We start from the raw sequence: 13,552 nt of genomic DNA on the forward strand, positions 1-13,552 counted from the left end.
TGTTGAGACATTTAGCGCCATGAAAATTGTGTCGGTTTTTTTACGAAGCTGAATAATAAAACACATGTTTTTTTTTTTTAATCATTATTATTATTAATAATATTATTATTCAGTCAGGTCCGAACGCAATGGCGGCCTCGGTGGACGATAATATGTCAATTAATAAAAATGATGACAAGCAACAACAGTGAGTTTAAATAAATGACACAATTATTATTTAATAAATATAATTAATATAAAATTTTTTTATTAAATAATACAATAATTTATTTATCAATTTTTTTAATTAGAAAAACTTTTTATTTTTTTTAAATATAACCTTGCAATTGACTGTCATTATTTGTCTGTTTTTTTAATTTTATATTCTTGTTTTTTTATTATTAATAATTAATTGATAATTTAATTAATTTATTAATTTTTTTATTAGAATGGAACATCCTAATTATAATTGGATTGATGTTACACCTGAATTTTTTGGAGCAACTAAAAGTGAGTAATTAAATTCCAATAATTTTGTTTTTCAAAATTAAAAATGCTATTAAATTTATAATTAAAAATTTGGCTATTAATTAATAATAAAAAAAAATAACGTTGTTTTATTTGTCATTTAAAGATTTACAGCTTGGTGAGCTTTTGCATGATGAATTGTTTGGATTATTTGAAGCAATGTCAGCAATTGAAATGATGGATCCAAAAATGGATGCAGGAATGTTGTGTAATCGTGGTAATAATAAACCATATACATTTGATCAAGCAGTTGAATTAAAAAAAATAAAAATTGATAATATAACATCATCTGAAATAATTGGTATTATTGATTCAACATATTCATGTATTGTATCATGGTTAGAAGGACATAGTTTAGCACAAACTGTATTTACAAATATATATCTTCATCAACCTGGTCAAATAATTGATAAAACATTAAGAACATTTTGTTATGCTGTTTATAAAATAATTGAAATAATAAGAGATTCAATAAATCGTGCAATTGTATATGAAGAAGAAGATTTTCAAAGTATAACATATGGATATAAATTGCAACAAGATATTACTGAACAAAAAACAATATCAATGCTACGAGAAGTTGAAGATGAATTAAATAAAAAAAGTCGTATTAAACCAACAAATGAAACAAATGAAAATGAATATAATGATGCACTTGCACTTTATTCTAGAATTAGATTTACAAAATTATTTTATCAAGCATTATCAACAATGGGAAAAAAAGATAATTTAATACAAAATACAAATGATTGTCATAAATTTTTATTAAATTGTACTGAAATGTTAAGAGTTATGATTAAAACAGTTTATAGAGGTGATAAATTTGATGATACATCAAATCATCCAACTGTCATGGGTTTTGATTCAATGATTAATCAAAGATTACTACCACCAACATTTCCAAGATACACTAAAATTAGACCAAGAGTTGAAGCACTTGAATACATTGATAATTTATTAGATAGACTTAAATTTATTACTAAAATAACAACAAGTAATGGATTTCACAGTGCATTGGTAAAGTATTTTATTAATATACAATTTATATATTAATTTATTTAATTAATAATTTTATTCTTTTTTTTTTTTAAGGATTTTTTTCTTGAATTTTCACGACAAAGTCCATGTATACTTTCAAGATCAATGCTACAAATAATTTATCAGCCAATGAATAATAAAATATTTGGAATTGAAAGTTTTACAAATATATTAAAAGAAGCTGCTAGAAATTTTTCAGCACCACCATCATTACTTCCAAAAAATACATTATTACAAAATCATCAAGCTAAAGATTGTGTTGATACATTTTTTCATCATTGTACATCAATTTTTGGTAGTCTTGTACAGCTAAGTGGTCACAATAGAGCACGACAAAGAGATAAATTAGCTCATCTTCTTGAAGATTTTGCTAATCTTCATGATGAGGTAATTATTATTATTACATAAAATATATAATTTAACAATTAGAAATTCATAAATTATTTGTTATAGGCTGAACGTGTTGATAGATTTTTAAATACATTAATTCCAAAGAATGATGGTTCAAGATTACATATGGCTTGTTTTAGTACCTGGATTATGTATCATACATTACGTGTTATGGTTATGTATTTATTAAGTGGATTTGAATTAGAATTATATTCATCACATGAATATCATTATATATTTTGGTATTTATATCAATTTTTATATGGCTGGCTTGTATCAGCATTGACACGTGCTGATTCATTTCTTGCTGAACAAGATTATCATAATGAACAACAAAAAAGTAAAAATAAAAAAACAGCTAAAAATAAAAAAAAAAAAATAACAAGACCTTATAATCTTGAAATATTAATGTGTCAAGTATTACAATATCTTTGTGGTGGTTATTATAAAACACTTGTTGGTTTTCGTATGGATGGTAAAATATCATTACCCGAAGAACAATTTGACTCTGAGCGAGTACGTTATGAACACAGATTATTACCATTTTCATCATTACTCATACCACCAGCAGCTGATTATCAAAAATTTTTAGATCTTACTGTACACAATGAAGAAAATGTTTGTATTGATTTTTATTATTTTTGATTTTTTTTTTTGAATTATTTAGGTTTGATGTTATTGATTTTTTATTTTAGGAGGGAAATACTAGTGAAATGGAATATACCACAGCACTTAGACATTTTCAAAGAGCAAGAAATATGCTTGATTGTGCACTTTCAATGTGTCAGGATAAAAATTCATCAATTGTTAATGAGGTAGTGTATAAAAATAAATTAACATTTAATTTTAAAATTGAAAAGAGTTTGAAGGAGCTTTAAAATTTTCTCAAATTAATTCGAAACTTTTCGATTATTTTTTTTCTAATTGTTGTTTATATTTTGCTCAAAAATTCATGACAGTTATTTATTTAAAAGTTTTAGTCTTTGAATTTTAATAATAGTTAATTAGAAAAAATTAATTCTTTCATCAATTTCAAACTCTTTTATTGAAAAAAAATAATAACTTGTTATATTAAAACTTTTTTTTTTATTGAATTTTCAGATAAATGATTTATTAAAAGTTGCCAAGACTAATTTCATTGTTGTCAAACTTTTGGCATGTGGTCACAAAAAAGAATCCAAAGAACCACCAGTCTTTGACTTTTCTTGTCATCAACATTTTCCAATAATAAAACTTGTTTAAATAAATTTAATAAAAAATTAATTCCACCAATAAAATCATTGCTATTTTAAACTTTTTTTAAATTATACGAATTTTTAAATTAAAAAATACAAGATTCAGTAATTTATCAATTGTAAATTCATGCAAAAAAAAGTAAAAAAAAAAACCTTATCATTTGTCTTGTCATTTTGTTTCTTGACAGTTTGAGTAATTTTTTTATCCAACTAAAAACACCTTTAAAAAAAAAAAAAGTCACAGTGATCATTTATATATTTTTCATAACTTTCAAAACCCAATTTGTGCAAAATAGATTAAAATTAAAATCAAAAATATAAATATGTACATCCAAATAACAAATATTAAGTTGTAAAAAGCTATTAAGAAAAAAATAATATCTACCATTTATTCTGTGTCCATATTGATCCAAAAAAAAAAAAAAAAAATGTAATTATTATAATTAAAAAAAAAAACGAATAAATTGAACAAAAGCTATGATTTATGAAAATAAAAATACACTATCAGTAGAGAAATAAATAATGTTTTAATTTTTACAATTTGAAAATCAATAAAACAAATGACATTATGTTGAAAAAAGAAAAAAGAAAATAAACAAATTAATTAAAACATTAATTTTTCTTGTTTTTAAATGATATTTGTCTGCATTAAATATTAGCAATTTTATATGAACAATGGTTTTGATAGTAGAAGTTGAAGATAGTAAAATAAAAAAGCCATGGCTTGGTGGTTGGTCAAATCGTGTAACTGGAATTGCTTATGTCAATGCTGCATCTCAAACAGGACCATCAATGAGAATGAATTCAAAAAATTGCTGCAGTCAAAGTGTACAAATTAAACATAATAAAAATGCATCTTGTCAATCAACTGTTGACGCGTCAACTCAAATGTGGAGGTAAAATAATATTAAAATAATAAATTTATATTTAATTTAATTGTTTTTTTTTTTTTCAACAGAAAAGATTGTTTTATTTCTTGTGCCAATGATAAGTACATGACTGTGAAATATTATGATGAAAATAAATCAACTTTTGACTTGGATAAACATGCACGAATTATACAAAAATTTTATAGATCATATAAAATGTTAAAAAATATCAAAGAGTGTACTTTTGCGTACAGAAAAATTGTAGAGGATTGTAAAAAATTTGAAGAAGAACGAGCAGATTTACACAGGTTTTTTTTTTTTTTTTTTAAATATAATTGAAAAATAATCTTCTTGTCTAAGATAATACTACTCAAGTAATATTTTTAATGAAAGCGTTAATGAAGAAAAAAATTTAATAGCTATTTTTTAAGCTGCTTTACAAGCTTTTTACTTTTTTGTCTATTGAAATGCTTAAATTAAATTTTTTTTTGTTTTTAATTAGAAAAAGAAATCAAATGGAAATTATTCGTCAAACATATCCACAAATACGTTCAGATTTCGAAAAGCTATACAGTTTAATAGAAACCTGGCGACAATCACGTTTTAATTATATTAAAAAAAAAAATTTTTTAAACACTGTAAAAACAGAGAATATTTTTATTCTAAAAAAAACAGTAGAAATGTTAAAAGATATTGAATCACATAGAAGTATTATTGCTAAAAATTACCAGGAAAAAAAGTCGAGAAAATTTTTAGATTTTCATTGTAAAGCATTAAAATGGAATGGCTATAAAGGAACAAAAATAAAAATGGTCTCATTGAAAACCCAACGAGCTCGTGAATATAAAAAAATTTACAATGATTTAAACAAAAATGACATGACATTAGAAAAGAGACTTGAAGTTTTAAAATCAATAAAAAAACTATTTAACTATCATAATTGTATTTCTTGGAATGAGCTTGTAAATTTGATTGATCAAGAAAATGAACTTTTATGTCGTGGAATTAATCAAATTCATTTGGAAAATTTACGAAAAAGAATAACATGTAAAATATAAATTTCCATTAAATTTCCATTAAATTTTCATTGAATTAATATAAATTATTTATTTCAGTAGGATTTTTGTATTTTGTACGAAATTCTCATGATTGTTGCAACACTGAAAATTCACAAGAAATGGAATTGAATGAGCCAAATGAAAAGAAAAAAATTGTTTGTCATTATTGCAAAAAATTGCTGGCATTTGATAAATTTTCATCTCATGTTAGAATGAAAAAATTATCAAGTTGTTGTGGTAAAATATTTTCGAAATATAAATTATAATTTAAATACATGTGTATTTATATTTTTTTCGTGACAGGATGTGTTTGGTTACATCAACAAAGTATTGAAAAAATTGATTACGATCCATATGTTTATCTGTTAAATGGTATACGTGCTGATGAAAGTAAAAAAAATTGTTTTTCAACATTACTTTATGTCATACACGAGCCGGAGATTTATCATCTTGTTAAAAATATATGGCGTGGTAAATCAATCGTCAGTGAAATTGATGATATATTTCGTTTACGACTTGTTAGATTTAATGGTAATGCTGAATGGGCACCATGGAATTGTATACTTCTTACTGAGGAAGAGAGTGAAACACATTTTTTTATTGAAGATCTTACAACAGTTTATTCAAAAACATTAATTCATAAAATATATTTATTTCATGAAATTGCTAAAATTCATTTTCGGTAAGATATTTTAAATATTTAAATAATTTTTTATTGTAAAAACTTTAATTCATTTAAAAACAATTTAATTATTTATCTCGTTTGAATTTACTTAGGTTGATTTTCAAATAAAATATCTTAGATAATTATATAATTTTTTTTTAAATTACAAAAATACTTATAAATTAATTTCGTATGAATTTTCTGAGATGCTATTTTTTATGATCTTTTCGTCGTTATCTTTTAGCTAAAATTTTTTTTCATATATTGTTTATAATATAACAAACAAAAAAAAAAAATAAGATTAAAAATTTTTCTATATAATTTTATTATTTTCATGTTTAATAAAAAAATATTTTTCATAAAAATATTTCAGTGAATTGATAAGATTTGAAAAGAAATTTCGTGGCTCTTCTCGTTAACGTATGATCAAGACTTTCTTGACTCAACAACAATAAACTACTATTGAAAAAAAGAATTTTAAAAATATAAAAAATAACAAAAAAGAAAAAATAACTGGTAGTAGTTTTTTTTTGGAGATTTGAAAGAGCACTTAATGTCAAATAAATTGGCTTTGCTTTCTAACAGTATCCTCACAAGGATAAAATGCCAATAGAAAAATAAAAATAAAATTTCTTTGATGCATAAAATAATCGACCAAACTCAAGTACGTAACTCCTAGCAACCTAAATAAAGAAAAAAAAAATATATATCTATTTATCATATTATTTTCAACTTGATAAATTGTACTAGTTTTTTATTTTTAATTTTAAACAAGTTTCTTATTTCAATGACCAAGAATAGCCTCTCAATCTTTGTGTTACATTAAAACTTTGAGCTTGACCCTTTGGCTTTGTCTTGATCATTAGTTCCTGGTGACTTTGGATAATTATTATTGTGCCTGAGGTTGTGCCTTTGTGTGTCGTAAAGAGGATTACAGAGGTAAATAAATCTATTGAAAATTTAAGTATATATTCTCATTATCTGTAGCATGATGAAAAAAAAAATCATAATAATAAATGTCAAGTTTATGCTAAAGAAAATTATAAAAAAAAACTTTTAAAATGTTTTAAATTTTTTTATATAAAAAGCGAATAATATGGTAAATTAATTATAGTGAAAGAATATTCAAGTGAGTTCATTTAGACTATAATCTTCATTAAAATTATTTGAAATTAGAAATGTCCTCAGTTTATTTTGTTTTCATAAACTTACTTGTAAAATAATACTGCAAAATTTTCTGGGGTTCAAGTTATTTCATCGTTTTACTTATTAACACTTTTTTGGTTTTTTATTTTTCATTTCTTTTCATCCATTATACTGATGTGCTTTTGTACATTTTGCATTCCTACATCATCCAACCACCTAGTTTTTGAGTTTTGAAATAAACCATTTTCATAATTATATATATACACAGTCACAATTTCTTACAACTTCTAGTCACTGGAGGATCCTTTGGAAAATTATTTTACTTTTTATAAAATTAATATACGTATATACTATTTCATTTTATACTTTATACATATTATTTTAATTTTATTATTCTTAATAAAATTTTGTGTACAGTATTAAATTAAATTTGTTTTTTAATTGTTTTTCTTTTAATTAATTTAAATAATGTTGTCACTTGTGCAAGTATTTTTAATATTTTATTTAACTTTTTTTTTTTAAACGATTTATTAAGAAATATTATTTTATGAGTTGTTAGTTTATTTAAAAATTGAGATAAGTAAAATTAAATATTAATTTCTAATTGGAGTTTTTTGTTACTTAATTCCTACGGGAAAAATAATTACCATTCCAAGAAATTCTAAAAGAAACATTTGGATAAACTTGGTTGTTTTACTTGTAATTTTTATTATCATTAAATTAATTTACTTAAAATAATATTGTCGCAAGCTTGTGTAAATATATTTTTAATATTTTGTCTTATGCTTGTTATTTTTGTATTTATTTTTGATGAAATAAATAATTTGTTTGCAGAATAGATTTGACAATTTAATGGTAAGATCAAATACAAAATGTAAGAGTGAAGGAGGATTTAAAATATAGAAGAAAAAGTTCATTTCATTCGTGGGAAAATAATGCAATTACTCCTATAAAAGTGGCAATAAATGAGCCACAAACTTGTGTGCAAACTTATTAAATTCATCCCCTATTTATAAATTCAAAGTTTTATATATATATACACATCTTACGTCACTGTAGCATATAGAATGTACCTTTAACCAAGTCTATAAAAATCTTCAAGTTTGATCTTTTTTATTTATAAATATACTTTTATGAATTCCTAATTTTTTTATTTTTAAATTTTCATAAAATTTTAATGATATATGAATTTTAAAATATAGTTTTTAATGACTGGATATTTATTTATATAATAATTTTTTATTAATGTACAAATTTATCGTAATTATAATTTTAATGACTAATGGTGAGGATAAATTTATGTTATTTATTAACAATAACATTTATTTGTATATAAATAATGTATTTATATTCAATTGAACACGTATAAATCAATAACGTGTATACATTTTAATATATATGAGATGGATACGTGCTTGACACTGCTCGATGCTTTTGCATGACAAGTATGTTACTCATTTCAAGCAGAAAGAAAATACCCACACACGCAAAATAAAAAAAAATAAATAAATGGAAAATGGAAAAATCTATTTGTATACTTTTACCATTTGATAAAAAAAAAAAAAAAGTAAATGATTATTTTTTTTTTAAAAAAAAGTAATACTTTAATAGAATTTTTATTTTTAAATGAAATATTTATGTTGTTGCTTTTTTTTTGTTTATAGTTGATGTTCTTACTGTGAATATATAATTTTATGGTTGAATTATTAGAAGCAAGTCGAGCGTAAGACTAGAAGTAAAATGAAGCTTTACATCAAATTTTTTTCATAATTCAATATGGTTTTGAATAAAATTTGTTTTTAATTTATATAATTTTTTTTTTTAAATAATTAATAATATTTTTATTTTTGAATAATTGATAAATCAGTGCAAAAAAGTGAGTTTGTGTAATTTATTGTTATTGAATAACGACAAAAAAAAAAAAAGCTGGCTCATGAGGGGATCGAACCCGCGACATCCGCGTTATTAGCACGGCGCTCTAACCAACTGAGCTAATGGGCCATGGTATTGGACGAATTTTTGCGCTATAAAACACTGAGTAGCACTTTTTTTAGTAGGAGCATATTTTTTCTAGATTTTCTCCGTAATTATTACAGAATTAAATCTAATTTTTGTGAAAATTCTTAACGGATTTTTTCCGGGTTTCCCCTGGTGAAAATATTTCTCCGTGATTTCTCCTGAATTTCTTCCAAATTGACCAATTTCAAATAAGTCGAGAAAGGTATCGAAATTTTTTTCCGAATATTCTCCTAGTCGAAACCACGGAGAAATTTTTCCGAAATCAATGACGATGATCATGTTTTGTTGTATCATTTGGACCCATTCAGGTAGTGTATTCTCTTGAGATGTAGTATAGTTGTTATTAAGTGGTGAAAAAACGTTCATATTATTTCTATTATCTGCGTTGTGCTGTTGGTGAGGTGTCTGCTTGTTGTTGTTATTGTTGCTCGATGTTATTTGTGCAAATGTGGTGCCATTTGTGGTGTAGCGATTAGGTGTCTTGATGGCTGATTGGGCTTTGCCTTTTTTTATCATGTTCTGTTGTTTGACCAGGTTGTTGGCGTGAATAAAATAAGGACACCTTTTGTATGATGCTGGGTGACCTTGTTGTTTGCAGTTTGCGCATGTTAATAGGTTTTTATCTGATTTTTCTTTTATTGAGCACTCACCAATCCCATGGTTTAGTGCACATTTAACGCAACGTCTGGTTAAGTTGCAATTTGAACTGGCGTGTCCAATTCGTTGACATTTTTTACACTGGAAGATCTTGGGTTTTCTCATTTTCTCCCTTCAACTTGAACAAGATGATGATATTTTTCTGGTGTTTTTTTATTAAAAATGAATTTGGCTACTTTTTTTATTTGAACTCTATCACCAGTTTGTTCTTCGATTTCGTTTTGGATTTCTTGTTCAGATAATTCACCTCTGATTCTTTTTATTATTAAATTTTTTGGTCTAAGCTCTTTGGGAGTATAGGTGTAAAATTCTATTTTTTCTTCTTCAAGTATATTTTTACAATGAATGTATAGGTTGTTGCATTTAATGTGATGATTAACGTTATCAATTTTTTTTATTTTAATATTAGATCTGATTATACTTTTCAAGGTTAAAGCTGTTGTTAGTGATTTAATGCCACTAAATGCAATTATTTCAATTGGTGGTGGTTTAATAGTGGTGTTGTTTTTTGATGTTCTATTACGAGACTTAATAATGTAGAAATTCGGAGCAATTTCGGAGATATCCGGAGAAATTATTTTTTTTTCTTAATGTCATAAGCGTTCACAGTCAAGCTTGCTTGTGATATAAACGTCGGTCATTTGGACGCAGTAATATATAATACTGGGGTGATTTCGGAGTAATAAGTTGAAATATCATCACCGGAGACAACGTTATATTTTTTATTCATTATTACATTTGAAATATTTTATGCTATTTTATTTTATATAAAGATGCCGATTGAAATTGAAGATGACTATTTGGCCAAAAAATTTCTTGGTGGTTGGAAAAATTTATTAACCGGAAAAGAATATCACGATGGTGAATGTCAAACAATTTTTAATCATGGAAATAAATTAAATAATAAAATATTAGTAAGAAGCAGAGTTACCCAAACATCAAGCAAATCAAAATCAAAGTATACATCATCATGTCATCATATAAATACTCAAACATCATGTTTACCTGAATTGAGTGATAAATTAATAACACCTTCGTCACCTGAAAAATATTATCACCGTGTGGAAGGCGAACAAAAAATCCTTTTTTTAAATAAAAAATATTCAAAATTAGAAGAAGAAAGTGCCATTAGAATACAAAAATTTTATAGGTATAATTTTCATTTAATAATCATTTAGTAAATCATAAATATTTAGAAAAGAAAAATATTCATGTTATTTCTTTTTTCAAAGGGCATGCCGAATGAGAACTGAAATATCATCATTGGCACATTTTGCTATTGCAACTAAAACTCATTTACCTAAAAAAGACAAATTAATGAAATTTGGTTTTGGAAATAGTTTTAAAATTATAAATCATTGTCCACCACGTACACGTTATGATTTTGATATGATAATAAACATACTTGATCGTTGGAGAATATTAGAAAATCAACGTATTAATTGTACATTATTTGGTTGTTCAAAATTGACAGCAAAAAATATGATTTTAAATCGTGAAATTGAAATATTACGTACAATTGAGCGTAAAAAAATGAAAGTTAATGAAAATAATAATGAAAAAGACAAGTTAAATTATCTTGAAAAATTAGCTGCACCAGAAATATGGAGGTACAATTTTCTCCGACACTCATTGATTTTAATTTATGCTATTGTCTTTTTTATGTTTTAATTTTCTTTTTGTGTTTTAGAACGAAAGATGGAAAAAAAACAGAAGTAGAAACACTCAGGGTTGCACGAGCTCGTGAGTGCAGATCCATGTACACAGCACTGATGGTTAAAGCAACTGCAAGTCGTCTTGACACATTGAAATGCCTAAAAAATTTAATACTCGGTCATACATGTGATAAATCAAGAGACCTTGAGTATCTTGTTGATCAAGAAATTAATTTATTATCACAAAACATGCCAGATAAAATGATAAATCAATTACAAAATCGTGTTAAATTTGCATTTTTTCAATTTACACTAAATTGCTGTGAACCAAGTGAAATTAAAGTTCAAGAAATACTAAAATATTGCATAAGGTATGCTTCATCACATCATGCTATTAATTTAACAAATAAATTTCGAAAATATAAAATTAAAATAATATTTACAGGTGTAAAAAATTATTATCAGCAACAAATTTTCAAAATAATAATACAAAAATACTTTCAACTTGTGAAAGATGTTCATCCCTACGTCCAAACAAAGATCCAAAAATTCTTTATGAACCATATGAACAAATGTTAAATGAATTAAAAAAATCAGAATTAAGAATGGGCTGTAAAACAAGTTTGGCATTTAGAATTGAACCAAAAATATTGTACAAACTTGTTAATATTATTTGGCATGGTAAATCCGGTATATCAGAATTTGACGATATATTTTCATTGAAGCTAATTCGTTTTCATTGTAATACTGAATGGTCACCTTGGAATTCAATTCTACTTACGAAAAGAGAAGCTGCTATTCATCAAGCAATGACTAATCCTTGGGAACTTTATGAATCTAGTTTAATTAAAAAATTTTTATTACGAAATCTTCAAGCAAAATTGTATTTTCAATCACTTGTTGTTTATTAATTTATCTAAAATTATTACGATGTTTTTTTTTTATCTTTTTGTTATAGAAAATTTCATTCTGTTAATGAAAATTGTTCGATAGAAAATTCTCATGTCAAGTTTAGAGTGTGGTGAACAAAGGTGAGAAAAAAAATATCACAGATCACTAACCGAGGAAATTGAAGTCGTTTCAATAGACAGTCATGTACACCACAAAGAGTAACTGGCCAATCAGAATTCACTGGAAATTTTCGATTGTTCTATCAGTACATTCAATACACAAAGCTGAGTGTTACATTTATTTTTTTTATTTTTTTTATTTCTCCAATATTTGGAAGACAGCCATCCAAAATAAACCCAAATAATTAAAAATAAAAAAAAATTAAACTAGTGATAAATTTAACGAACAAATAAAAAATTCTTTTTTATTATTTAAAAAATAAAATTTATGATAAAATTATGATAATATTGATTTTTAAAGTTGATGGTTAGTTTGTAAAAATTTCAAGTCAATTGGTCAGCATATTTAAAACAATAAGGTCAACTGAAAGTTTTTTAAATTTTTTATTAATTTGAATATGGAGCACCTGTTTACTCTCACTTGGTTTTTCAAAAAAAAAAAACGACTTTTTGTTTGATTACTCTGAGCAAAGATAAAAGTTGATTTTAATAATTTTTTTAGCATATATTAATTCAAGTTATTTTCACCGGGTTAACTGTATAAATAGAAAAAAAAAAAAGTTTTTAAAAAATTGTAATAATAAATTAAAATAAAAAAAAGTGATAAAAATGAAGAGAAAGTTATGCACTCGTTGTAGATAACAGTCACTCGCTATGGGACGATTCGTAACGCGACAATAAATTACGTCGTGGCCACATTATACCTTCGTTGTGGTCATTTATAGCTCATGCTACTAATGTAATATTTTTTTTCAGTATTTTTCATTTTTTTATTTATTCATCATTTGACAATGAATTAAAAAATAATAATCATGGAAAAAATAGATCAATAGATTTAAAAAAAAAATCATCAATATGGTTTTCATTTTTGTGGATTTTTTTCATCAATTTTATGTCTAACTTTTTCATGATATTACAGGATAATATGATGCAGTAAAAATTAGTATTAACAGCTGGATATTATTTATCAATGATAAAAATTCACAATGAAATTTAAATCAATAAATAATTTTTTTAATGTTTATTTTGAATAATTTTATTTGCACAATTGTATTATAATTTATAAATATAAAAATATATTTGAAAAAAAAAAAAATATTAATTTATTTAAAATAAATAAATGACACTTGTTAATAAAAATTAAATTAAATTTTAAGAAAATATTAAAATGATCTTGCATGCAGAGTGGTGTAAACAATTTATTAAAAACATATTTATTTTATAATGTTATAAAAATACATTTT

At 24.2% G+C, this 13,552-nt stretch overlaps 3 protein-coding genes and 1 non-coding gene across 4 annotated transcripts; 3 read left to right on the top strand and 1 right to left on the bottom strand.

Moving 5' to 3' along the window:
- Nucleotides 1–116: 116 nt before the first annotated feature.
- Nucleotides 117–3,693, top strand: LOC122858309 (N-alpha-acetyltransferase 35, NatC auxiliary subunit). The gene is made up of 7 exons (XM_044161123.1): nt 117–187; nt 428–489; nt 614–1,524; nt 1,600–1,932; nt 1,999–2,553; nt 2,631–2,750; nt 3,037–3,693. The coding sequence occupies exons 1-7, from the start codon at nt 129–131 to the stop codon at nt 3,175–3,177; spliced, it is 2,181 nt and encodes a 726-aa protein (XP_044017058.1). The 5' UTR covers nt 117–128; the 3' UTR covers nt 3,178–3,693.
- Nucleotides 3,681–10,536, top strand: LOC122856548 (IQ and ubiquitin-like domain-containing protein). Its single transcript, XM_044158224.1, has 8 exons — nt 3,681–4,066; nt 4,129–4,347; nt 4,542–5,086; nt 5,155–5,327; nt 5,394–5,779; nt 6,135–6,425; nt 6,537–6,700; nt 10,357–10,536. Exons 1-6 carry the CDS (start codon nt 3,846–3,848, stop codon nt 6,178–6,180), a joined length of 1,590 nt encoding a protein of 529 aa, XP_044014159.1. The 5' UTR covers nt 3,681–3,845; the 3' UTR covers nt 6,181–6,425; nt 6,537–6,700; nt 10,357–10,536.
- On the bottom strand, nt 8,835–8,908 carry Trnai-aau. The gene has a single exon. It is a non-coding gene; the product is annotated as a tRNA-Ile (tRNA).
- A 289-nt stretch (nt 10,537–10,825) lies between the features above and the next one.
- Nucleotides 10,826–12,253, top strand: LOC122856549 (IQ and ubiquitin-like domain-containing protein). Its single transcript, XM_044158226.1, has 5 exons — nt 10,826–11,108; nt 11,175–11,193; nt 11,274–11,609; nt 11,684–12,121; nt 12,232–12,253. Exons 1-5 carry the CDS (start codon nt 10,826–10,828, stop codon nt 12,251–12,253), a joined length of 1,098 nt encoding a protein of 365 aa, XP_044014161.1.
- The last annotated feature ends 1,299 nt before the right edge of the window (nt 12,254–13,552 follow it).

Source organism: Aphidius gifuensis, linkage group LG5, assembly GCF_014905175.1.
Source record: "Aphidius gifuensis isolate YNYX2018 linkage group LG5, ASM1490517v1, whole genome shotgun sequence".
Lineage (NCBI taxonomy): Eukaryota > Metazoa > Arthropoda > Insecta > Hymenoptera > Braconidae > Aphidius > Aphidius gifuensis.

Excerpts from the sequence above, each read along its gene's own strand:
- LOC122858309 (XM_044161123.1), top strand. The coding sequence starts at position 129 with ATGGCGGCCTCGGTGGACGATAATATGTCAATTAATAAAAATGATGAC. Across the intron at positions 188-427 it reads AATGATGACAAGCAACAACA|AATGGAACATCCTAATTATA; the intron begins GTGAGTTTAAAT and ends TTTTTTTATTAG. Across the intron at positions 2,751-3,036 it reads ATTCATCAATTGTTAATGAG|ATAAATGATTTATTAAAAGT; the intron begins GTAGTGTATAAA and ends TTGAATTTTCAG.
- LOC122856548 (XM_044158224.1), top strand. The coding sequence starts at position 3,846 with ATGGTTTTGATAGTAGAAGTTGAAGATAGTAAAATAAAAAAGCCATGG. Across the intron at positions 4,067-4,128 it reads GCGTCAACTCAAATGTGGAG|AAAAGATTGTTTTATTTCTT; the intron begins GTAAAATAATAT and ends TTTTTTCAACAG. Across the intron at positions 5,780-6,134 it reads ATTGCTAAAATTCATTTTCG|TGAATTGATAAGATTTGAAA; the intron begins GTAAGATATTTT and ends AAAATATTTCAG.
- LOC122856549 (XM_044158226.1), top strand. The coding sequence starts at position 10,826 with ATGAGAACTGAAATATCATCATTGGCACATTTTGCTATTGCAACTAAA. Across the intron at positions 11,610-11,683 it reads ATACTAAAATATTGCATAAG|GTGTAAAAAATTATTATCAG; the intron begins GTATGCTTCATC and ends TAATATTTACAG. Across the intron at positions 12,122-12,231 it reads CGAAATCTTCAAGCAAAATT|AAAATTCTCATGTCAAGTTT; the intron begins GTATTTTCAATC and ends ATTGTTCGATAG.